Genomic DNA, 25582 nt, shown 5'->3' on the forward strand with positions numbered 1-25582 from the left:
GGTGTTCAAATATCACTACCCATTTTTTAAAATAAGTTTGACTCGGTATAAAAATTTGTGATATTAATAAGAAAGATGATGATTGATAAATTGCCTTTTGATTTTTTTTATTAATTCGTTGACTTGGTATACAATTTATCATAATGAAGCCTTTCGATTAATTTCCTTTGAATCCTATTACATTAATTTTTTGTATATTTAGATTTCTGTTTTGCCAATGTGAATATTTATATTTAAATTTGATCCTCCATGAAAGAAGTCCAGTATATTAACTTAAGTTATGGTAACAATGTAATATATATATATAGGGGGCCGCTCCAATGAGACTCCCTAATATAATATAATATATGTAATATATATATATATATATATATATATATATATATATATATATATATATATATATAGGGGAGGGCTATATAGAAAACTCCCCTTAGACTATAATATAAGGATAAATCTATGCCATTAAAATCTAATCATTAACGGCTGAGATCATTTCATATTAGGCGTTAGTTTTTTTTTTTGTTTTGTACATATAATTCGTGCAATATATACGCTGGAGGGTATATTTGGGTATGCTAAATTATTATCTATCTTAATTAAGGATCTGTTTCCGAAAATAAAGCTTCATATTTTTAGGGAATGAAAAAGATAATAATGGCGTGATTAATGATAAAATATTTCATACAAAAGTCAAAGATAATTCTGAATGAGATCTTTTCATATTCTATAGCTGTGAATTAGAACCGATCAGTAATATTTGACAAGAAATAAAACCTAATTTATTAATTGTTCACAACCAACATTTACTAGGGTTAGAAATCGGCTGTTGAAGGCTTGAAGAGATAAAAAACTGAAAGAGTCAAAAAATTTCTCTCCACATCACAATCGGTCCTGCAGAAGTTGAATATCTTTTGAATCAAAGCAATTCATCTAATATTTGAAGGATATGGCGAGAACCAAAAGGGCCAAAAATGGTTAGTCTTTATATTTTTTGTTTATTAAATGTGGGATGTAAAACTTTTGGGTTTTTTATATTCATGGTGGATGAATTGTAGCTGTATTGCGGTGGGAATCACAAGATTTCTATTATTGGGTTATTCGAATTGTTCGTCAAAGAGAGCAAAATATTTCGAACCCACACCATTGATTATTTCATGCGAACTAATTTTTTGTGTAAGAAAATCAATTAAATTCGTATAGAGTTTGAAGAAAAGTTTGGGTGGATAATTGTTGAAATTTTTTGAGCTTTTATTTATTCTTGTTCGTGCATGTCGTTTTCTTTCAACTTGATTTTAGAAATGTCTTTTTCAGAGATGTACCAAGTACTAGTCCATTCTTTTAATTCACTGGTGGCCCCTATGTTTAATAATGTTTTTTAATTATACACGGTTGATTGTCGTTTGTTGGCTTTGGGTAGATAAAAACTTGAGATAATTAATCGATTTTCGTTCTTGCAGTTGTGAAGCAAGTGGAGCAGCCGAAAAATGATTCTTCCAAAACCAAGGGCAAAGGTAAATATGTGTTTTGGTGGGCTTTTGTATAGTTTTGAATGGACGTAATTGTAAAAAGTTAGTTTTGGATATACTTGTTCATGTTAGTTCATGCTAGTTCATACTACTCCATAATATCTGCCTCTGTTTAAAATGTTGGAATAGTTTCGGTTAGTTCATACTAGTTCATACTACTGCATCAAACTATCTATCTCTGCTATTTATTGATAGTAAAAGTGGAACCAGGTGTACGAACTATGTAGTATATGTAAGGTATATAATTATTCGGAAATTGTGTAGATTTGAGTTTTGTGTATGAACTATGTTATTGTTTTGTATGGGGTTGTATGTTTTATTAAGCTTATAAAGTGGTGTGATCGGTCGTATGATTTATAAAGATTATAGCATGAATTCCTGGGTTTCTTGGCCTTTTGAACCTCTTTCTCAAAAGTGGACTTGAGACGCTTCCCACTACCTTTTGTTTTAACGGGATCAGGGGGATGAACATTTATTTCTGTAGGTAGTTTTGCTCCATAGAACATCTGGAAGGTCCTTTCCTTAGCAGATACAGAATTTGTTGGCTGCGTCTCATTAGCATCTGCCCAACTTTTCAATTCATTCAGGAGAGATTCAGTTAAAGACTCGTTCCCCTCGGCAATAGCAATGCACCTAAATGCTTCCGAAACCAAAGGCTTGTTCTGAGCTTTTCTACCATCAGATGTAATCACACTGGCCCCCGCATCCTTCAACCATCTACCAACAATGTATTTTTGTGGGATAGACTTCAACCCAATATTATGCATTACAACGAACATATGTCGGCAAACCAATCCAACCTTCACAAACTTTTTGCATGAGCAAACTATTGTGTCATCTACCATGTTATGAGCCACAAAGAATACACCGCTTGATCGATCGTCAACAAAATACTTATGCTCTGCATGACCTGTGTCCATAGACTTAATGCAGCAACGATTGAGTGCCTCAATAATCTCTACCTGCACTTCCAAGAAAATCTTCTTCGTGTATATATCAGATGTGTGCTGCTCAATGGGGTTGTTTGACATCAAGTGCGGTGTGGTTGTTTGGTCAATCATGCATAATTGTTTGTATGAATGCCTTTGTGACTGCATAGCGCTCTCATAATGGATGTAGAAGGATGCCAAGTTGGAGTTTGGATTCAAGTATTTACGGAAAAAACTATTCACTTTCCAACATGTTTGAATTTGTATGTGATGAATCTTCTTAACATTCATTTTTTGGTGTTTAGTGAGAATACGGTGAATTTGCTTGTTTAATTAACCCAATTTATTTTCACATCTGGAGTTTATAAATTCAGTATACTTTGTTTAATTTTATTATAAATAATGAAATTAAGATTTTATATTAAAGGGAATAGTTAATGCCTGTTCATTATTTTCAGCAGGTAGTGCGCAACTTTCTTGGCTGAGATTAAAAAGAAAAATGTGTCAAAGATGTGGTGGATGTTGGTGCGAACAAATACTACGATGAGGTGTTTGAGAATCTTGCTATAAAGATCGACACTACTTTGTTTGGATGATGCCTTAATGGAACTGCAATTCATATTATTAAGATTGAGTTGTTTTATATTTTGGGATACATTTCTGAACTGTTTTATTTGTATTTATTTTAGTTTGAATAAGTTTAATTTGGTGCCACTTTTGACATGGTCTTAATAAATTGGTGTTGGTTTCTTATGGTTTAGATAAATGGGTGTGTTTTCTATGATAGTTTATGTATAAATATTGGAAAAAGTTATGTAAAAATCGTATGGTAATACACATGATAAGATGAAACATCCAATAAACAATCAATAAAATTGTAATATAATGATAAGATGCAATCCACACTGTATTAATGGTCACTCGTGGTCACTCTCTTCTTCTACGACCTTTCCACAATTGCACGAGTCGTGCCGAACCAGGCGACTACATTTCTTGCACCTGCTCATAATGTTAAGGCCAAGGTTCCGCATTACAACAAACATTCACGTAATTAAATAATTTAATTTTAAAATGCAGTCGAATCTTCTAATTACATTTATTCATAATGTTCATAACAATTTTAAGACAAGACAAAATACTTATCCCGAATTATGAATTATTACGATCAATGTTATGCATTGATAGTCCATTGTGTATAAACTGAATTTAAATGAATTGAACAAATTCAGTATGAAATATTATCAATAGTTGTACGCATTATTTCCACTATTAGTGATACTTTTATCATACACTACACATAATGAATTAATAAAACAAGTGGTATGAATTAACAATAAATATATGTGAATTTGAAATTACATGCGATCACTTACACATTATAAAAATGCATTCGGTCAATACTTCACCACAATTCGTTCAATAAATATATGTGAATTTGAATAGTTCATACATTGTTAATGTAAAATTCATACAGTGTTGCATATCAGTTAATTAATTTATAATCCAATAATTCATACATTGATACTGTAAAATTCGTACAAAGTTGTATTTTAATTATTCATAATCCAATAATTCATTCATTGTTAATGCAAAATTCGTACGTAAGCTGAAGAACTGACTTTTATTTATTTTGGACTTAATAATTCATACACGTTAATTCATGTCTAATGAATAATTAGTGCATATTAATGTGTAATCCATACACAGTATCATCACAATTTAGACTCAAACATGGAAAAACCCACGTTACAATAGTGGATGAATAATAAACATGTGGTGAACTAATTAACAATAATGATATGTGAATTGATAGTTGCAATTTACGAATTCATAATTAACAATATAAATGTTAATGAATCAATTAAATTATTTTATTACGGCACGTAAATGAATGTTAATGTATTGGATTTAATTTGTTTAAATGAATGTTAATGTATTGGATTTAATAATGGAAATAATATAAGTATTAAATATTGTGATCCCTTAAATCTTGGGGTAATTGAATCTTGAAATGTAAAATTACTTAATAACCCTAAACTAAATTGACGTGTAGTTTACAGCTGAAAAAAGGGATTAAATCTGGCCATTCGATTTTTTAGATCTAAAGGTCCATATCCTATTTTATAGTCTAATCTTAGTTTTTATTTTAGCCTCCCCTATATATATATATATTCATGGGAGATAAAATAGAAGCAGCAGCTCAATATACACAGCAACTTTCAAGAAATCTTGCAAGAGAGACCACAAAGTAGCAGCTGCTATTTCATCAAAAAAGGCGTAAAGCTTATATACTAGTAATATACTAGTAGGGTGCTTTGATGGATGGGAAAATGAGGGATAACAAAAATTTATGTCTTTAAATGTCTATTTTCTTTTTCCACATTTTACACAAAATAGAAATTCACCATTTTTCTTTCCTTATTTTCACTTGAATGAGGGATAATATTATCCCACCAAGCTGCAGGGATATGATACCTTATAACAAAATGGGATGGGATGGGGTTCTAACGTCTTAAACGACATTGAGAATTAATCTTTTAAGACAGTAGTATTATCTCATAAACTCTCATTACATTAATTTACATACCCACTGGAGAAGAAGAAGAAATACTGATGGGATGGCGGCAAGGATTTTCAGAGAAGAAAAAATAGGAGAAGAAAGAAGAATACTGATGGGATGGGGCGGCAAGCGGCAAGCGGCAAGCGGCAATTCGGCATGCAACGGGTGGTTATTTTTTTTTTCATTTTTTTAAACTTTTTTATTTATATTTTCTTTTAATTTCAAAATTTGATTTTTTTTATTTTAAATTTTTAAATTTTTTCAGTTTTGTTAATTTTGTTGCCTAATTTTTAATTATTGTAATATTTTTATTTATAATATTTTATTTTAATTAATGTAATATTGAAAATTTAAATTTAATGAAATATTTAATTTTAAAATTAAAGTGATTAATTTGAATGAAATAAAAATAAAAATTTAAAAATCCATCTCAGAGCCTCTTGTTATAAAGTGAAAGAAAGACCACCTCTTTGAACCCCCAAAAAGTTTCTATCATCATGGATGCTCTAAGAGCATCTCCAACCACGCGCAAACATTTCGGGCTCGCAGGTGTACCCCTTGGTCCGAGCCACCGAGCTTAGCATCAGTGAGCCCCATCTCACATTGGTGTTGCTCCAAATTTTTGTTATATACTCCCTCCGTCCCCAAAATAAGTTCATCTTTGGGGACAGCACGAGTTTTAAGGAAAATGGTAAAGTGTATTGATAGTGGAAAAAAATATGTTATAATTAGTATTGGGAGTGGTGAAAAGGTGAAAAAGTGTTATAATTAGTATTGGGAGTGGTGAAAAGGTGAAAAAGTGTTATAATTAGTATTGGGAGTGGTGAAAAAATGAAAAGTAAGAATAAATAAAGTATTATTAGTGGTGGGGTAGTTGTCCAAAAATAGAAAGAAAGAAAGAGGAACTTATTTGAGGACGTCCCAAAATGGAAAAAGATGAACTTATTTCAGGGACGGAGGGAGTATATTTTTCCTATTAGGTGATTTCCCACATGACTTTCTCTCTTCTCTTTGCACCGAATGCGCACATATGAGCTCGTTGAAGGCATCGACGGCAGGGGGCTCGCGCAAGTCGGGCACGCCCCCGCTCCACGAGTCCCGTTGGGGATGCTCTAATACTCGTAAGTTATGAGTTGTAACTAAAATAAACATATTTTAAATACTTCATCTGTCCCACGAAACATGAGTCGTATTCCTTTTTAAGTCGTCCCACGAAATTTGTTACGTTTTCTTATATGGTAAAAGTTTTTTTTCTTCACATTTTCACTTTTTTACCTACCACTCTTAACACACTAAATACTACATCTTAAATCACGTGTGCAAACTAAAACATTCATATTTCGCGGGACGGAAGGAGTAGGAGTGATGGATTACTATATCTATTATGTATGTCTATGCGGACACGAGAGATAGAGAAAATGCCCTTTTGTGTTGTGAGAAAGACTTAAGAATGGTCAAAGATGTGTGCATATATTGATCTAACGATAGGAGGTTAATGTTCAAGACCTGAAATTTTGGATTCGAATCTTTTGTCACGAAATTTTAAATTTCTTTATCTACTTATATAATTTATATATAAAAAAAATGGTCAAAGAAGGGAAAGTAAAAGCATTGCATGTTGAATGATTTTTTAAAAATTTGTTCTGAAAATACAAGTGATACGTGGATAATATGGCTTCCCCTCAAAATATGTGAAGGAGAAATTTCCGGCCTCAACACAAACACTTCAAATATTCGTACACGTGTTCATTCGAAGTATGATTAACATTGAAATTTAACGATATTTTGAAGACATAAATTTACATATAAAACATAATAAAAATATAAATTAATATAAATTAATTTGCTTAAAATAAATTTAAATAATTCATACTAATTATTCAATAGAAAACATGAATCTAAAAATATACAGATTTTTCAATACATGAAATACTAATTAATTTATTTTAATTGATAATGAGCATAAATATATAAATCCATTCAAAATAAAAAATAATAATATAAATGATAATGAGTATAATTTATGTATGATATAGATATTTTAATATGTACAAAATTATCTATTTGTATATAAATTATTACTGACTTCGTCCACAATAAGTATGGTGTACATAAGGGGGCACATGTTTTAAGATAACATTAAGAGATGTGTATAATGTGGAGAATTTTTTTTATCAAAATTGATTTGATAGGTAATTAATAAATAGTTTGTGAGGTGATTTTTTTGTAAATATTGTGTGTGAATAGAAACACCATACTTATTATGGATAGATCAAAATAACAAAAAGATCACACTTATCATAGACGGAAGGAGAGGAGGTATATTTTTTTAATGCATATTTTAATCATATTTATTCGGCCAGTTTGTGTAAATACAAATTTTAAAAATCCAAGGATCTGACTTTACAAAACAAATATACCATTTACTTTCATAAGTAATATTGCCCAATTTATTAAGTTTAATTTATGTGAAAATGTAAAAAATATCATAATTTATGAATTAGATTAAATGGTAACAAAAAATAATCTCTTATTTAAATATTAATAATTGATTTGAAATAGTGTATATAACAATAATATCAACTCAATGAGTATAATATTAAATTTAATATCGTGTATTAATAATTAAATTTAAAGGTTGTATAACAAATAATTTAAGTCAATCATTTTCTAAAAATGAAAGTGTCATATTTTTTGTGAACACAAAAAATGACAAACATGTCATACTTTTCGAGGACAAAGAGAATTAATCAATCATATAAACTTTTTGAAAGAAAAAAAAATGATATCTGCTTATTTCTCCACAAAAAACGAGGACAACATGAAAAGGAAAAGATTGTGATGTTCAATATTATAGATAGATGAGAAATAAATAAATAATATTTTAAACGATCATAATTTATTTGTTTCAAATTCGTTTATTGTACATCAAATTAAATATCATAAATTAAAGATCTTGACATCTTGTTATGATCTTTAATTTATCACATATTCACATTTTTCATTAATCGAAGTTGATAATTGTTAGAGAGAGAGAGAAGAAGAAGAAGAAGAAAGAGGAGGAAAAATTTGATACAAAAAAATTACTGTTGAAATTCATTTTCCATATATCATATAAGTATAGATTGTATCGTCGCAGTTTGTCACAGGAACAAATCTAAGATTTTGAAAATAGACGCATGGAATTATGCTTATAAATATTAAAAATTATATTTTTGTATTTAAAAACATAGACAATAAATATGGAATGCAACCTAAATACAATAAAAAAGATATCGCACGATCGTCCTGGTCCCCAAGCAAACTTTTTGACTCGATACAATAATTTATGTCCAGCGCCATCTAACGAATATGCAAATACCTAAATCTAAATGGTTAATTGACCGTAAATTTATACATTATAATTAAATTTCAGTTTTTTCTCTATATTATGAAATTAATACAAAAAATATACATACTTTCAGTCTTTTTGAAATTTATCTTAAATTTCAATTTTTCCCAAATCAAAGCTGACGTGAAAAAATTAAAATTAATGTGGCAAGTTTATCGATTAAAACGGTATCATTTTGATTTTTTTTAAATTAAAAAATAAAAAGAAATCAAATGGGCCACAATCGGAAGTTGCGCAGTGACTGAAGGCGTCGACAATAATGAGGCAGATCAAATTCTTTTTTATATTTCATTTTTTTTAAAACAATAATAATTAAAACGACATCGTTTTGATCGATAAGCTTGCCACAACAATTTTAATTTTATCACGTCAACTTTGATTTAGGAGAAATAGAAATTTATGAAAAATTTAAAAAAATCTCAAAATATATATATTTTGACACCAATTTTATAGTGCATGGAGAAAATTAGAATTTGACTATAATATATGAATTTATAACCAATTAACCCACTCAAAATCTATATTTAATGATATGTGTTAAAGTTTTGCATGTATTAATTTTGGATTCAAATATGGTATAGTCTGACATATCTTAACCCGTTAGACAGTATGACATGGGATGGTATGAGTGGATATCTCTGATTTTATGTCTTATTTTATTATCTTTTAAACTACAAATTCTAACTTAATTTTCACTCTCAACTTGATTTTTATAGCATGACAAACAAGTATTCGACCTTCCAACATTTTCTAATTGAAGCTCTTTTTTATTTTTGAACGACCAAAACTTTGAAATTATCATTGTTGATTCGAGAAATCAAAGATGATTAAGCTTTGAGAAACATAAGGAGGGAATGTTATGGCAAATGGGTTAGTTGCTTATAGAGATGAACTTTCCTAGACAATTTCAAGTAATTATTATCATTAGATTGGACGGTGATGTCAACACATTATGTCACCCTCATTGGGTTAATTTTGTATAAATCACCACTTTTTGACACACAACACAACTTTTAAACTTGGAAATTTCAGACACCACCTCAGTGTTTGGAGCAAATTGACATGTCTATTCAGACAAGTTGATCTAGTAAAAAAGACTTGATTTTATTTCTAGTGGAGCTATCCGATTCCAATTAATTGATTTGGCATGAAAGATATTTCACAATCCCAAAATTATGGGCAGGTGTTGAAGGAATATGCAGCATATATGGATTAATAGCAACATCACTATTACAACATTTGCAATATAACAAATCATGAGCGTCACCAACTGTCCAAACACATAACCAAAGAAACCTCCTCTCCATCCTCTTCAATGTCTGGAAAATTTCTCATACCAGTCACTTACTGAAAGCAAAATAGTAGCTCAAACATGAAGAGCTACTACTAAAAGAAATCAAATTCTAGATAATTGTCACAACTTTGAGGGGCAGCGAGCTTCGCTGCAGGAGCAGCTTTCTGCCCAGCTGATGCCGGAGGTGCCGGGATTCTCTCAATGTCAACTGGTCTCGGAACATCCGGAGGGGTGGCGCAACGGATCAGAGCCCAGTTCACGCCTTCGAAGAAGGGATGCTGCTTGATCTCCGTTGCCCCGCGTTTGTATGCCAACCTATGCTGTGGCTCTTTCACTAGTAAGCCCCTGATGAGATCTCTAACTGCAAAGCTAACCACCGGTGATTCTGGAAATCGCAGGGGCTGACCAACCACGTTGAATAGGGTAGCTCGATTGCCAGATCCCTTGAACGGTGTCTTTCCAAACAATAGTTCGTACAAGAAAATGCCGAAAGTCCACCAGTCCACAGCACTGCCATGCCCTTCCCCTTTGATGATCTCAGGTGCCAAGTACTCGTGGGTGCCAACGAATGACATTGAGCGCGCGTCTGTAGGCTCAGCCATAAGCTCTGGTAACGGCCTAACTTGGTTTCCAATATCATTCTTAGCTTTACGGTCTTTCTTGGATTTACTTGAAAATAAGCGAGGCCCGAAACATGTAGTTGGGACAATACATGATGGCTGGACACAAGATGGCTCGATGCAAGCAGGTTGGGCGCAGTAAACATTGTTTTTCCTTTGGGGATCTGGCTCTAGGGACGAGGACTTTATCAGAGTCGGGCTGACAGTACAGCGGAGTGAAAGGTCGAAATCGGATAACATTATATGCCCGTCCTCTCTCACGAGGACATTTTCAGGCTTGAGGTCACGGTAAACAATACCGAACATGTGAAGGTATTCCAAAGAAAGGAGAACTTCAGCAACATAAAACCTACAAGTGAAAACCCAAAGAAAATATCAAAAATCATAACATCTCTATCATCAAGCTTATACAGCAAATCATGCTAGAGGACAAGCAATTTATAAGCTCAACTGCGAAACAAAGATATAAAGAAATTTGTAAAATGCACACCATAGAAAATAAAAGCTAAGCCTTGAAAAAAGGCAAAGAGAATTATGGGACATTAAAGACATTGCCATAACATGAGACACACATGTGATGCTTTGCATATAATAAAGCATGAGCACGGTTGCAGAGCATTCACGGCTCCAGAAAAGATACACATGTAAAAGAATTATTTCAGTGGATCTGTAATATAAATGAAAGGAAAATTGACTCAGCCAACTTGATAGTTCATGATATGAACAGTTGACACATCAACTAGCAATTGCTTTCTCGGTTGATAACATAAAAAATCTAGAGGAGCATGATATAACAATACCATCCGCATTTTAAAGATATGCATAGATGCTCTGAGAATAGACAGGCTGTAAGAACTTGACATTAGGTAAGTACTGTTCATCATTAGACAGATTATTTGTGGGCAATAACTTTTGGAAATTACATAGTATACAATCAATAGGTTTTAAAAATGAATATTCTTTCTCCAACTCATTAGATGGAAAATATACTAAAAGAAACAAGGGAAACATAGGGTTTCACCTACTCAAGTTATATCAGCTCCAGAAAAATTTGAAACAATTGGGGACAAATTTACTAAGGTACAATGAAAGAAATAAGTCTCGGAAACAAGTAGACGCATGAACAAGCGCATGGCATCAAGCTGATATATGGTATTTGAGACAATCTAAATTGTCTTCATCTATCTGAATCCGTGGTCTGGAAGTTACTCTTTTGCATGAGAATGTTCTTAGAGAATGCAAGAGACGGAATTTTGAGGTAAATTACCTAGTACACTATCTATAGAACACTGGCTTGGAAACTGATAATGAATGGCTAGTGACCTCTATAACTAGAATTGGTCTCAACTTATTCCCAAGATAGACATTGAAGTAAAAGCATCATAAAATCTAATAGCAAGTTCTCCGTGTTATCTAGTAAAGTAACAGAAGGGCTGAGCATCTTTACCAAATCATTATGAATCAAAAAATTGTCAAAAACACACATGTTAAGTTTCAAACCATCATCAATGTATGCATCTTGAAGATAAACAATAACCGTATAAGAAGTTGTGAGATAATAATGTGCCGTACTTAACAGCTTGCTCAGAGAAATGCTTTCCTGGCTGCCTTTGCCGAAGGCCATGCAGGTCTCCCCCAGGACAGAACTCCATTACTAAACATGAAAACTTGTCTGTTTCAAAATGAGTGTACAAAGTCGGAAGGAAAGGATGATCGAGAGATTGCAAAATTTCTCTCTCTGTCTGGGCGCGCAAAAGCTTCTTACGACTAGCTAGTGAAGCCTTATCCATAACCTTCATAGCAAAGTAACATTTTGTACCACATAATTCTGATAGATAGACACTTCCAATGTCACCACAGCCCAACTTCTTCAGTAGTCTAAAGTGCCTCAGATCTAAGGCCCCATCTTTCGCGCGGACTGCCTGTATTGCCTCCCATCTCAGATCATTTGCTTTATGGGGTTTGTTAACAGCGCTACTGAAACTGCTGCAAGTGCTTTCATCACTGACATCAGTACTTGTGCTACCCCGACACAAACTGCTCTTGCCACTCTCAACGAAATCAGCTCGATCACTTATCTTGGCGCTTCCACTAGCCTTTGCGAGGCTGCTTGCTCCATCACTAACTTTTACAGATGCTGATCTATCCTTTACATTCCCAAGATCTGATGTTTTCGTTTCCTGATCAGCAGTTTGTTCCAACGTCCGTGCTTGTTTAGCATTACCCAAATGTAAGCTTGAATCAATTTTATCTGTCAAAGACGAAACGCCCCCCTTCTGCAGATGATTGTTTGATTTCTTTTCTTCTATAGCTTCTGTTGTAATTTTCTTTGAGGCAAGACTTTCCACATGACCGGGTAAATCTTTCATAAGAGGGTCCAATTTTCCTGTTTTACACCCTCCACGACTTTTGCTTTGCTTTCCTGAGGAACCCTTGATATATGATTCTGAGGCCATTGGAGTGAATTCAAAGTTTGTAATCAAACAGATTGAACGGAGCCATCACATAGGGCCGGAACACAAGCCATCTGCCCTTTCAGTATCGAAATCAAGCATCACCATCTGCAAATACAGAGTTCATTTATGATCAATATGAACAAACACGTGGATCAAAGGAATTGCATTTCAGCCAACACAGAGTTAGTTCTGCATAGGTCAAAAAACAAGGATATTGAAAAAGTAAACAAATAAAACAATCATAAGAGTCAAGACAGAGGGACTTGAACGCGGATGCAGGTCAATACAATAGGCAGTGAGCAACAAGGCATCAAGTTCAAAACGAAACAAACATCATTCTTCTCTCTCTCTCTCTACCTCAAAATGTAGCCTTTTCACTTTGCTTAGTGAGGAAACAACATAGCATATGCTTCAGATCAGCATCAAATTGCAGCAAGAGAGACCAATTTATCTACAAAACTAGAGGTAGCCCGGAAAATAAAATAAAAACCCTTAGCAATCAAACATTATCACACAGCACAGAGATGAAGCCAAGTATAAATAGCTGGAAAAGAAGGAAATTAAAGGGTCCATGAAAAACACAGATCTTGCAATATCAATTCTTCTCTGTCAAAAACCCTACCAAGATGGATCCATGAAACCCCACCGAAAACTCACAATGCTAAAAGAAATCAAATCCCGGAAAAGCGAAAGACCCACCTAGCTAATGAATGGACCAGATGAAAAATAAAGCAAGAAAAGCAGTAAAGAGGCGACGCGAAGTCACAAAGATCAGAACTTTAAGGTATAGAAATGATATTGGTATAGAGCAAAGGAAAAGGAAAATGGAAAAGGAGGGCAGCGAGATAAATTAGAGGGGCGACACCTCCACTTTTTCTCTCTCCTTGCAAAAATATGTGTGGTGTCTGTGCTGATAGATAAAAAAGAAAGAGAAAAAGAAAAAGGCTTTGAGAATGCTGAAAGAGAGTGTTGGCCTGTGGGCTATACCAATTCCAACGCAGTACTTCTCTAGTTTAATACTATTTCGATTACAATTGTCTGTGTAGAGATGAGAGAGAAGAGGTGGGTGGAGGGGTCAAAGAAAGAGTAAAGTGAAGCTTTACATGTTCAATGATTCCAATGAATTTTGTCAGAAAATACAAGGGTCTGTGGACAACAAAAGGACCTTCAAATACTCCAACCTGTCTCTCATGCTCATCAATTTTCCCATTAAAACCATTACTAATTTCTTCTCTCTCTTCAACTTTTATCATCTCTTATTTTAATTCTCAAGTCGCAGCTATCATTTTCTTCCTTAAAATTGCAATAATAAAAAAAACAAAGCTACTATTTGAGTGAATTATGAGCATACGGTCCCAGATTATCATTACCTTTTGGATCGGCACAAATTAAGAAAAATATAATCGATAGGGGTAGGGGTCGGTAATTTTTCTTTTTCATCTTCTTGTTATTAAATTATGAAAGAGGAGGAGACGTTTGCCGGAACAAGACTTTCTAAATAAGTAGGAGAATAGTAATCAGTAGAAAGAATCATGAATGGAGCAACAATAATTATTAATGTGTGACTTTCTAGATAAGTAGAAAATTTGTCCATTCTTCCATTTGAATACGGCATTAATTCCAAATACATGCCAATTCATTTTTGTTTTTGTTTCTATGATGATCTGGATTAAATCGTGAGGCAGCCAATAAAGTCTTGTACACTATTTTACAATTGCAATTTAAAATATTCTTGATATAATCTTGTTGATAGAACAAAATTCCAAAGGACATGTGAATTCAAGAATCTAATCCCTCCCTTTGATATTCAAAACACCGCTGTATATTTATCTGATCACAAGAATTTGCATTGTGCATACGGTTGCAATCACTAATTAATACTATTACTTAATTAAAAGTTAAATAATGGATCGTTTAAAGTTTTAATTAGACAATTTTCAATTAAATTAATTTAACTAAGACGATTAACTACACACGATAATAATATCATTGATGTTCACGAATAATATATTGAATTAATTGTCAAGGTCCTCTAAGGTTTTTATTTTTTTTAATAGGTTTCTTAAAAGCAGTAAATCAAGATACATCAACAGGAAATGAATTTGGTGACATAGACTATTGCAAGTACAAAAAATGTGGCCAAGAAGATGCAAGTCCATTGGTACGGACATATAGATTTTTGATGCTTTGAATTGAGACTGCAAATTTTCTTTCAAGAAGCCAGCTAGTTTTAATTATTGAGATTAAAGGGACAAAACGAATTGTTTTTTTTCATTTTGTGTGTGTTGTGGATTGCATGTAGAGAGGGGTTTCCCTTAATTGGGTGACACATAATAAGAAAATAAAGATCCAAATCAAAATGGCTAACACAAACTCGTGATGATTTAGTCAAGAGTCCATTCCCCCACCAGACTCTGCCAAATTGGTCCAACACAACCACAAATCAAAGGTTGTCTTCTCCTCAGACAAACCAACATTCCAACCCAAACACATCATTTGTGCTTCACACGTAAATTTTAGCTACCATTTTTCACTTCATTGTTGAATAATCAAACTCAAGTCGGACTAAAATTCGTTTGAGTTACATAACTGTACAAGACTTAATGCTAAGATGGAGTCTAGATGAGAAAAGGATAAATGCCAAACAAATTCATGCATAATTAGCAAAGATGTTTCCTAAAAGTTTAATGCGTGTAGACACTGATTTAACCTGTGCAGACAAGAATCTTAGGAAAATGCTTCTCTATTTGGACCAGATTACATTACATGTATATATATATTTGTCTGGGAGTATATGCTCTTCACATGTGATTTCTGAGCATTTATCAATTCTTTAATTCACAAGCCCCTATACTTCATATTGCATTCCTTTTCCTGTCTGTCACATAACAAAACAAAATAGAGGTTAAATTACTACTCAATTGAAAAGAACTGAGCTGTTGCCCTTTCTCAATAGATGTATTAGAATTCTCTGCTTTTCTATAGTTACAAAAATATGGCCAGCAAACAAGACCTCAAATTGGCAACTCATTCATACTAGGACTTTACGTGATCAGACTATGCTTACAAATATTTTCTTATCATCCCTGGCAAACTTTCGCTTTGAGTTGCCTCACGAGAGCTCACTTATCACACGCTCACACTTGTCTTCCAGAATCTTCACAGCTTCAGTAAACAGTACTTCAGGGGGCAATGCTCCCGTAGATTCGATTGTAACTGAGGAAGTATGACATAGTAAGAAATGTGAGGTTCTACAGTCGAGACATACTTAATAGAAGAACAATGACAATCAGCGACATTTAGTAATCACAATTAAGCTACAGCCCCTACTAACTTGCTCAGCTGAGAATAACCAAAAATAGGCCACTAGACAGAGCAGAATATATATACATAAAGTTCCACATTTGAGTTCTATAGTGCAGAAGGAACCAAGCTGCTATTACAGCCACTATATTAGAGGGATTTCACCATTTTCAAATTTACACTTACAAATGAAATGATCTTTTACTCGCCGAACTGCCACAAGCTTTTCCCAATCATCGCCTCTGATGCATTCACGGCAGAGGGTACAAGATCTAGGTCTTGCCACTTTTGCTCTTTTTTTATCTAATTGACAGTCAATAATAAACTAATAAATAAAAAAAATTAAAAAACTGATGGACATACATCTGGAACCATCTAGTACTGCAAATAAGTTCCGCAGTTACCAATTTAAATATGAAGGATAATGAAAATCAGCTCAGAAGTAAGGGGTCACATTACCTTTACCAATATCTTCAATGTCAAACACTTTTACTGGACATTTCTTGACAAGTTCTTCAGCTTTTTCACCTTCAATTTCTTGCAACAAAACAATCTGCACAAGTACCAATCTTGTAAAGTCTTAATACTCTTATAGTCTTATTTGCTGATAACATATTTCCAAGAAATGGTAGCGGTTAATATATTTATTTCAAAAGCAGTGTCTTTAGAGGGATATCACAAATTCTTATACCTCAGGAAGCATCCTGTACCAAGCAGTGGCTACAGGTGACCACTTAGCATGCGTCTTGCCCATTCCTTTTACAGCATGTGCTTCCAGCTCAATTTCCTGCATAAGTGGCATTTTATTCTTAGAAATTGGGCATGTGTGGCCTGCTTAATGCAATTTGTACAGCATAAGCTAACCCAGACCAACTCCTAGGTTTTGGACATAATGAAACCGATACCAAACTACAAAGATGAAACAAATGGTTTTGTGTTGGTTTGTTCTAGACTCTAGTAATCTATTTGAACCAACTCTTTAAATATTTAATTTCTTCTACTCATCAATGAAATATTTTTCTATGAAAATAAATAGAAGATAAAAGTTTTAAATCCAATAAACTTTGAACCAGTAAATCTATTACAACAACAATCCCAATATAATATGATAAGAAACTAGTACACAAAAACAAATTTTATGCAAAAAACTCCCACTAAAGTAGCATAAAGTTAAGATCTAAAACTCAAATATTATATTTTTTTGAAATTTATATATATGAGGAGGTAGGATGGCAGTGGAGCATGGGGTGGAAGGTGGTGGAGGTGGCAGCAGTGGAAGAGGTGGTGGCGGAGGATGGGATGATGGTAGTGGTGGTGGAGGAACGGTGAAGAAATAAGGATATGGAGGAATCCAGATCCCATGTAGGGAGTATGGAGAATGGAAAACCTTTAAATTGGGAATCCAAAACTGAAAATTAGTGAAAGGGAATCAATTAAATATGGCAACCAAACACCACTAGTGAATCATGGGTCTTGATTCCCTTTCCCTTTCATGGATACTTCCGACCAAACAGGCCCTCATTTTTCTACCATACTATCTGTCTCTTAGATAATATGATGGTGGCATGCAAGAATGCCAATAAAGCATTACAAAGCCACACAAGACAGAGATAGTAGTTAATATAAGAACCTTCGAGTAGAGTTTTTATGCTCTTGATTTCTATCACAATTAATTCATGTAACATGGTTCTTCTAATGGTCATGTGACGGAAATGCCTCGAGCTATTTCATATTCTAAATAAGGTAAGTTTAAAGTCATTATTTTGCACTTTTACAATTAGACATTTAGACTAATTAAATAATAAAAAAAACTACTAAAATGGTAATGTTAATATGAGAATCCCCTTACAATAAGACATTGTTTACTTTTCATGATCGATAGGATGCATGATTGGATATTTTTTTATCCCCATTACTAGAATATCTGCAATTCCACCCTTTCAATGAGATATAAATCAAGCAAAATTATCTCAAATGATAGAAATTATCAAGGGACTTGGGATATCCCAAAGTTCTAAGCATTCTTAGTAAACAATGGACTAGTTTTACTATGTATCCATCTAGGGGGTGTTTACTTTGAGTGATAGGATAGCTTGATAAAACATGGATTGAGTATTTGGAGGATAAGGAAGTCAAATAAGTTCAAAATTAATCAATCCGTCAAAGTACATGATAGATAGCTTGGATTATTTTTATCTTTTTATCCGATGTTAATCCTCAAAAGTAAACACCACCTCAGAGTTCAATTCAAGCAGAAGATCATAAATATCAACATTATAATACCTGTTTAGGTCCAAGTTTGGCAAGAATTATATCATCATGCTTGGGGGCAATTGGGTTGTTTACAAATTCTGGCAAGGAATCCTGACTAGAACTGAATGAAGTGTAAGTTTTTGCCTTTGCTGTTGAATCTGGATTTGATTTTTCTGCACTTAGTACAAACTCACTGCCATTGGGCAGCCACTTTAGCTCATCGGACTTCACTGCATTTTTTAGTACCAGATAAGAAAAGATATTAATAATGCATTGGCTTGGTAATTATTTTTTAGTACCAGACAAGATAAGATGAGAAATTTCTTTCAGTCGTTGAGCATTACGGAGTACCTTTAATACGCGGGGCCCCTTTTTCACAACGAACATGGAGTTTAAATACAATGGTATTTTTTTCATTTGGTTCATCATTTTCTGGAAAAAAAACTAAAACATCAGATAACTTGTCTGACCAAAAGATGAAACCGATGAAGAAGAGGAAATTGTTAACCTGAGATATAATTGAAGTGCCTTGGATCAACTTTAAGTGGGACAAGACCCAGTCTGTGGGCAAGCACCTCATCTTGAACCACTGAGGTGTTATTTGCAACAAAAACCTTTTCAATAGCCATGGTGGGGAGCTAGACGGGAGAGAGAGAGAGAGAGAGATAAGCTATCAGCCCAATCAAAACATATAAAGATGTATACTCCATCTCATAGGACCAAGTTTATTCAAGAACAATGCTCAAAAAGCATCCATGAGTACAAAAAAATATAGTTACTAGATACAAGTTCAGACTTCAAGAAAATATTTAGAACCGGACAATTATGTTTAGCACTTAAGAAATAAATAAACTAATTAATTATGACAATATTCACATTTTTATCACCCCATATATTTCTTACTCTTCATATAGAAACAGAGTATTGAATAGGTAAGCTCATAGTACATCTTCCTGCACCACCAAACTATATACACATAAAAGGCAGCATTTTCTCTACCGGAACATGCTAGCTAGCACAGATCGGGGAGCTGATCATTTTCTTAAATCCCAGTAACCAATTTAATTGTTTTTACTTATAATATTGCTGTTTTTAAACAGAAATCCCAGAAACTTCTCTCATAAATTACTTGCACTGCAAATCAGCAAGCAAAATATCCATATGTAGCTTAATAAGAAATTAACTTGCAAAGTCCAGATAATTAAAAAAAAAAAGAACTCTAATCACTTCTTCAATATAAACAAAATAATGGCTCAAAAATCAAGAGAGAGTTGCCTCGCACCTCAGCAATGAGGATTCTTCGAAAAGCGTTCGCAATAGAAGCATCAATGCCAATCATATCGAACTCCATGTCATCCTCCGTGAGTTTAATCACTTCCACCTTAAAATTGTTCCGGAATTCCGCGAGTCTTAAACTGTTATCCACTCCCATTGCCGCATAAGCACCCGAGTATCGTATGTTCTCCGTCTTTGATGCCCAAAAAAGCACATAAACATATCAACTAAACATTAAAAAGAAAATTAACAAGATATAGTATGAAAAATTAGGGAACAAAAATGGGCGAGTATATGAATACGTGAGTTGGGGCATCGAAAGTGCAAAGAACACGAGTCCTCTGAAGTTGAATGTGCGGCGGCAGCTCTCCTTTGGGGACATCAGGCAAATCCCACACCGGAATTTTCTCTGTTTTTTGCTCTTCACTGTTTTCAGACTCTGAAACCATCTTTTCTGTAAGATTGTTTCCTGCTCGTCGTGTGGGAAGGAGGAAGCTGCGATATATTTTTAGGGCTTTAGGTTTAGGGTTTTTAGAATAATATGTTGATTTTGATTTTAGTTGTGTGATAGTAATTTTTTAAGTACATGATCCTTTTATCGACATAAATTTTATTATTACTTTAAGTTATTATTTTCTCAAAATGTTAATGATTCACCTATTTTAGAGAACTTCTCTAAAGTAATGAAACAAATTTATTAATGGCGACAAAACACATATTTAGGTTTCTATTTGGTTAATGTTTGTTTACTAAATTTTTATATTTTTAATATTTAATTAAATATTTGTATTACTATAAACACAAATTTATGTATTTTAATAAATACAAAAATACGTACAATTTTAATATTTATGGGCCAAATGTTTTTGTTCAATTTGTTATCTCTATTTGTCATTTGATTATTATCTTCAAGTTGATCATTTGATGGTTTTTTAATAGTCATTGAAATATATTGGAGAAATATGCCTTTGATCTTCTTAAACTTGATATTTGAGTTTTATGACGTTGATGCAAATGGTCTTCACCTTGTTTTTGGAAAAAAAAAAAAAAAAATTGGATTTGACGTGAGCTTTGAAATTTATAACATTGATGCAGAGGACCTACACATTGTTTATGGGTCGAACGTTGGATTTGACTTGAGCTTAGGATTTTATAATTAACGTTGATGCTAAAGGCCTACGCCTTGTTTTAGATCGATCGTTTTGCTCATGTCTATTGGGCATCATGATCATGCTAGTATCTGTCATACGGTTGCCTGGATATGTCAGCTTATTCGGCACCGGCAGGTTCGCTTCACTCACATCCATCGTGGGGGAAATAAGCCTGCTTATTTTATGGCTACGAGAGGTCATCAGGTCATGACTCTGACTACTTTTGATTGATTTTCTGCTCCTCGTCATTTCTTGCTCTGGTTAGGATGGATCAGTTTGATTATCCTAACTTTAGATTCAGATATCATGTTGATAGTTAGTTGGTTCTCGGTTCTGTTCTTGTTGATGTTAGTTCCTTCTTCCTCTGGCTGTAGTCACTTTTGGGCTGCAGCTATGTATAGTGTTGATCTGTTTATTTTCTGTTTCTCCGTGTATTTTCTTGTGGGTGTTGTCATTTTTTATCAACACCATGTATGGGATACTGGTTGATGTCTATGCACAGGTTAGGGGTCTGCACCCTTCAAGTGTTTTCTTTAAAATTTAAAAAAAAAAAAAAGGTCTTATGCTTTGTGTTTGGATTCAACGTTAGGTTTGACTTGAGCTTTAGACTTTATAACGTTGATGCAAAAAGCCTTCGCCTTATTTATGGGTCAAACGTTGGGTTTGATTTGAGCTAATATTTGAGAAGTTCGTTGTAAAAAATTCTCTCCAATTCTTGAGCTCTGAAATTATGATTTGATGTATTTAGCACTGATATGAAGGCTCATATTTATAGTTGTAGGAATAGTCAAGCTTTGGGCCTGAGCCCGCATGATTATGGGTTTAGGGATGACGTGACACGATTTCATTGACTCTTGAATATTGATATAATATCATTAGTAATGTTTGACTCACTGCCAAATAAATTGATCTATATCTTTGAGATATATTAATATTTTTGTTAATAATATATCATATTTAGTTTTGGATTGCATAAGATTTCCAAATTAAATAAAATATCTTCTAAATTCATGTGCCTACAAATGTCCCCTCGAGACTTGTTCATGGACAACTTATCGTGTAAATGAATGAGTCTTGACAAATTTGAATTTATTGGATAATTTATACTCATGAGTTCTTGGATTGAAAATTGTGAATATTTTAAACTCATAATGAAATGAAAAAAAAAAAAAACTCAAGTTAAATTTGTAGACATTGTATACTAGTGTCAATAAGTATATGTATATTGAAGACCTTTTATACTTGTGTTGTAAAGTCTACATTTGAATTTGGATTTAGATACCATTTATACTCAATCAGATGTCAATGCCCAATCAGATCAACCAATTCCATATTCGACTACTTTTAGGGTAATTCTATTCATGACCTCTATTTTACTCACTACTAGATTTACCCTTCGTGCAAAACTAACTCCAAAGAACTTGTTTTTTGAAGTTTAGTTGGCAAGATTTCAAACCTCCATTCGACCGATAGAATCGAGTGTTTGAGTTGAAAAGGAGTTCAGGAAGGTACTCTGACTCCGTGAGATCCTAGTGTCAGTTCGTGCTAGGAGTGAGAAATCCAACGCGAGTGAATGTTGGTACTGAAGATTGGATCTTCAGTTGATTCGGTTGTGTGCACCCGGCTAAGCACACTGATAGGTTTGCAGTGCACCCGTAAGCACTTGCGGAGTAAAGTTGTTGGTCTGATCAACCGACCGTGGATGTAGGAAGTGTTTTCCGAACCACGTAAAAATCTCTGTGTTATTTACAGCTTTCAGTTTTACTTTCCTACTTGTGTTCTTCCAATTGATAAACTGAATACTGATTAAATACAAAGAGAAACATAAGACTAACAACGTGCTCAACAAAAGGCTATTACGAAACAAAAGTATTTCCGCTGCGTATGTTATCAGTCTGACTGATCTATCATCTGATAGTCAGGAAGATTTATAAAATCTCTGTTTTATCAAACTCGACTGAAGCCTTAACGTGCATCAGTTAAGTTCCGGTGACTTAACTGATAACTCATTACTGAAGAGTATTTCAGTATCGGTCGTCAACCCTGTTTGGTCAAAACTCTTTTCAGTAAACAGGCGTCTTAGTTGGTGTGTAAAGTTTCGTTTTGATCTCTATCTTGAGATCCCTCTGATTTGCGAAAAATAGCCTATAGGTGTATTCTTCCCCCCCATACACCTATTCGAGACCCTCCGGACCTAACAATATATGCTTTCTTGCACCATCCATGTGCACGCATGCAACCGGGTGTACATGAGACCAACTCTTATTTTATTGTATTGTATAAAATTATTAGTTAATTATTTATTAGAATTTTAAATTTATGTTATAAGGGAAAAATGATATATTTATTATAATTATTAATATTATAGTATGTTTTTAAATAAGATGTTATAGTGAGTAAAAATGAAGGCTATAAATAAAATTACTCTAGTTTTTTGGCTTTTTATCTCATTTTTATAGTCTATTAATAAGACTAATATGTTGGTTTTGGACTGATTTGACGTACATATTATTGAACCTATGGTTGATTTTAAATTAGGGTTAATTATAGTTTATGGGCCGAATTTTTGAACCATTTGTAAATATGGCCCGAATTTTAAAAAATATAAAAAAATAGCCTGAACTTTGAATTCATTTGTAAGAAATGACCCGAGCTTTAAAAATACAGAAAAATAGCATGAACTTTGTAGTCATTTGTAAAAATGGCCTAAACTTTAAAGTCATTTGTAAAAATGATATGAACTTTAAAAAATACAAAAAATGACATGAACTTTGAAGTCATTTGTAAAAATAGCCAAACTTTAAAGTTATTTGTAAAAATAATACTATTTTTTTTTTAAATACAAAAATAATTTGAATTTTGAAAATTTGTAAAAATGGTCTGAACTTAAAAAAATACAAAAAATAATTTGAATTATGAAGATTAGTAAAAATGACCTGAATTTTAAAAAATCTATGACCTGAATTTTAAAAACTCTAAAATGGCTCAATTTTTTATAAATACAAAATCTAAAATGACAAGCGTTGGCAGATTTCATCCAAGAAACAACTCGCCGTCTCGTACCAGAGTTTTGGGTTGCCTTTGTGGACGGATCAGTGACAAAAGAGGGATGCGGAATTGGGGTATACATCACATCACCGGGGTATGGTACATATCAGTTTGCAATCAAATTCACTTGCCGACTGTCCAACAATGAGGCTGAGTATGAAGCTGTGGTCAGAGGGGCGCATATTTTGTTAGAACTCAAGGCCGAATGTGTCATCATCAAGACAGACTCCCAGTTAGTGGCCCAACAATATTCAGGGGGTTATAGTGTCAAAGAAGAACGCATGAGGGCGTACCACCGCAAGATCAGCGAAATGAAGGACAAGTTTATGGAATTCAAAATCGATCAGATTTCCCGGGAAGAGAATACGAAAGCAGACCTACTGGCACGAATGGCTAGTGCAGTGGAACAAACCTGGAGTGATGAAATTATTTTACTCTGTGGTACCAGAGAGATGGGGACTTCGCAAGTTTTTTCAGTAGAAATCAGAGATGACTGGCGGGCTCCTATTATACATTTTCTCAAGACAGGGGAGCGGTTGAACAAGGAATCTAATCAGAGGGCCCAATACGAAAATTATTGCTTGCTTAATGACCAACTCTACAAACGATCCTTTACTCAGCCTTTACTAAAATGCTTATCTCCAGAGGAAGCTAACTTTGCTTTAAACGAAGTTCATACAGGTTGCTGTGGTGGTCACACGGGAGTCCGGGACCTTGTACGCAAAATCATCCGGGCAGGGTTCTACTGGCCTAACATCAACAAAGACGCCAGAGAGTTCGTCCGCAAGTGTGAGACTTGCCAGAGACACGCCGGGAGAATCAACATTCCAGGGGAACCTATGGGCGTTATGTACGCTGCATGCCCATTCGACAAGTGGGGTATCGATATAGTCGGGAAGCTGCCCACGGCACCAGGGGCAAATGCTTTCTGCTTGTAGCGGTGGACTACTTCTCTAAGTGGGTCGAGGCTGAGGCTGTGGGGAAAATCGATGAGGTGACTGTGGAGCGCTTCATTTGGCGGAATATATGTTGCAGATTTGGGGTCCCAAGGATCATCGTTTCTGACAATGGAACCCAGTTTAGAGGGCAGAGGATCGCGGATTTCTGTGATCGGATGGACATCACTCAAAGATTCGTCTCGGTAGCTCATCCGCAAGCAAATGGCCAAGTGGAGTTGGCCAACAGGACAATATGCGAAGGGATCAAGAAGAGGCTGACTCAGAGCAGAGGCAAATGGGTTGAGGAGCTGGATATTGTACTTTGGGCCTACCGCACTAGCCCAAAGACAGCCACGGGTGAAGCACCATTTACTCTGGTGTATGGATCTAATGCGGTAATACCAGCGGAGGCAAGATTGGAATCATATCGGATAACAACCTACGACACTGAGCACAATGCTGAACTTCGTCGAGCAGAGCTAGATTTGGTGGAAGCACAGAGGGATGAGGCCCGGGTCAGAGCAGCAAAATACAAAAGCATTATCAAAGCAGGATACGACAAGAGGGTCAGAGCACGGAAGCTATCCAAGGGCGACTTAGTCCTCAAAAGAGTTGATGCATTGAAGGCAGTGGGCAAGTTCGAAGCTAATTAGGAAGGCCCGTTTATCATCACAGAGGTCCTAGGTGGTGGAGCGTATACACTGTCGGATCCAGACGGCAGAGCTCTTCCTAGATCATGGAATATCAACAATCTCAAAAAGTTCTATGTATAACTGCTACTTAGCGGGACTGATGCCAATGTAGACCGGATACTCTTTTTCCCCACAGGGGTTTT

The 25582-nt window shown here is 34.2% G+C and overlaps 3 protein-coding genes across 10 annotated transcripts in view; all 3 read right to left on the minus strand.

Moving 5' to 3' along the window:
* LOC131025534 (protein FAR1-RELATED SEQUENCE 1-like) overlaps positions 1-2560 on the minus strand; it is a 4845-nt gene extending 2285 nt beyond the window's left edge. Inside the window, exon 1 of the mRNA XM_057955327.1 lies at positions 1969-2560. Within this exon, the coding sequence (XP_057811310.1) occupies positions 1969-2560 (592 nt within the window). The remainder of the gene's footprint in view (positions 1-1968) is intronic.
* A 7035-nt stretch (positions 2561-9595) lies between these two features.
* LOC130986143 (serine/threonine-protein kinase D6PKL2-like) lies at positions 9596-14323 on the minus strand. 8 transcript variants are annotated; one of them, XM_057909434.1, is made up of 3 exons: positions 14150-14323; positions 11896-12884; positions 9596-10672 (listed from the first exon to the last, which is right to left on the minus strand). In XM_057909434.1, exons 2-3 carry the CDS (start codon positions 12777-12779, stop codon positions 9796-9798), a joined length of 1761 nt encoding a protein of 586 aa, XP_057765417.1. In that variant the 5' UTR covers positions 12780-12884; positions 14150-14323; the 3' UTR covers positions 9596-9795. The 8 variants fall into 8 exon arrangements, with proteins under 8 accessions (XP_057765417.1, XP_057765416.1, XP_057765412.1 ...); XM_057909433.1 differs by lacking the exon at positions 14150-14323 and adding an exon at positions 13883-14142; XM_057909429.1 differs by lacking the exon at positions 14150-14323 and adding an exon at positions 13137-14131.
* Positions 14324-15506: 1183 nt separating this feature from the next.
* On the minus strand, positions 15507-20174 carry LOC130986144 (uncharacterized). Its single transcript, XM_057909435.1, has 10 exons — positions 19913-20174; positions 19618-19803; positions 18844-18973; positions 18687-18767; positions 18366-18565; positions 16774-16869; positions 16542-16635; positions 16269-16385; positions 15847-15995; positions 15507-15657 (listed from the first exon to the last, which is right to left on the minus strand). The coding sequence occupies exons 1-9, from the start codon at positions 20057-20059 to the stop codon at positions 15892-15894; spliced, it is 1155 nt and encodes a 384-aa protein (XP_057765418.1). The 5' UTR covers positions 20060-20174; the 3' UTR covers positions 15507-15657; positions 15847-15891.
* Between the last annotated feature and the right edge of the window lie 5408 nt (positions 20175-25582).

Source organism: Salvia miltiorrhiza, chromosome 5 (assembly GCF_028751815.1).
Source record: "Salvia miltiorrhiza cultivar Shanhuang (shh) chromosome 5, IMPLAD_Smil_shh, whole genome shotgun sequence".
Taxonomy (NCBI): domain Eukaryota; kingdom Viridiplantae; phylum Streptophyta; class Magnoliopsida; order Lamiales; family Lamiaceae; genus Salvia; species Salvia miltiorrhiza.

Coding starts and splice junctions, on each gene's coding strand:
- LOC130986143 (XM_057909434.1), bottom strand. CDS start 12,779: ATGGCCTCAGAATCATATATCAAGGGTTCCTCAGGAAAGCAAAGCAAA. Junction 10,673..11,895: donor TTCTCTGAGCAAGCTGTTAA/GTACGGCACATT, acceptor TTTCACTTGTAG/GTTTTATGTTGCTGAAGTTC.
- LOC130986144 (XM_057909435.1), bottom strand. CDS start 20,059: ATGGTTTCAGAGTCTGAAAACAGTGAAGAGCAAAAAACAGAGAAAATT. Junction 18,566..18,686: donor AGGGGCCCCGCGTATTAAAG/GTACTCCGTAAT, acceptor TAAAAAATGCAG/TGAAGTCCGATGAGCTAAAG. Junction 16,870..18,365: donor CCAAACTTGGACCTAAACAG/GTATTATAATGT, acceptor CCACTTATGCAG/GAAATTGAGCTGGAAGCACA.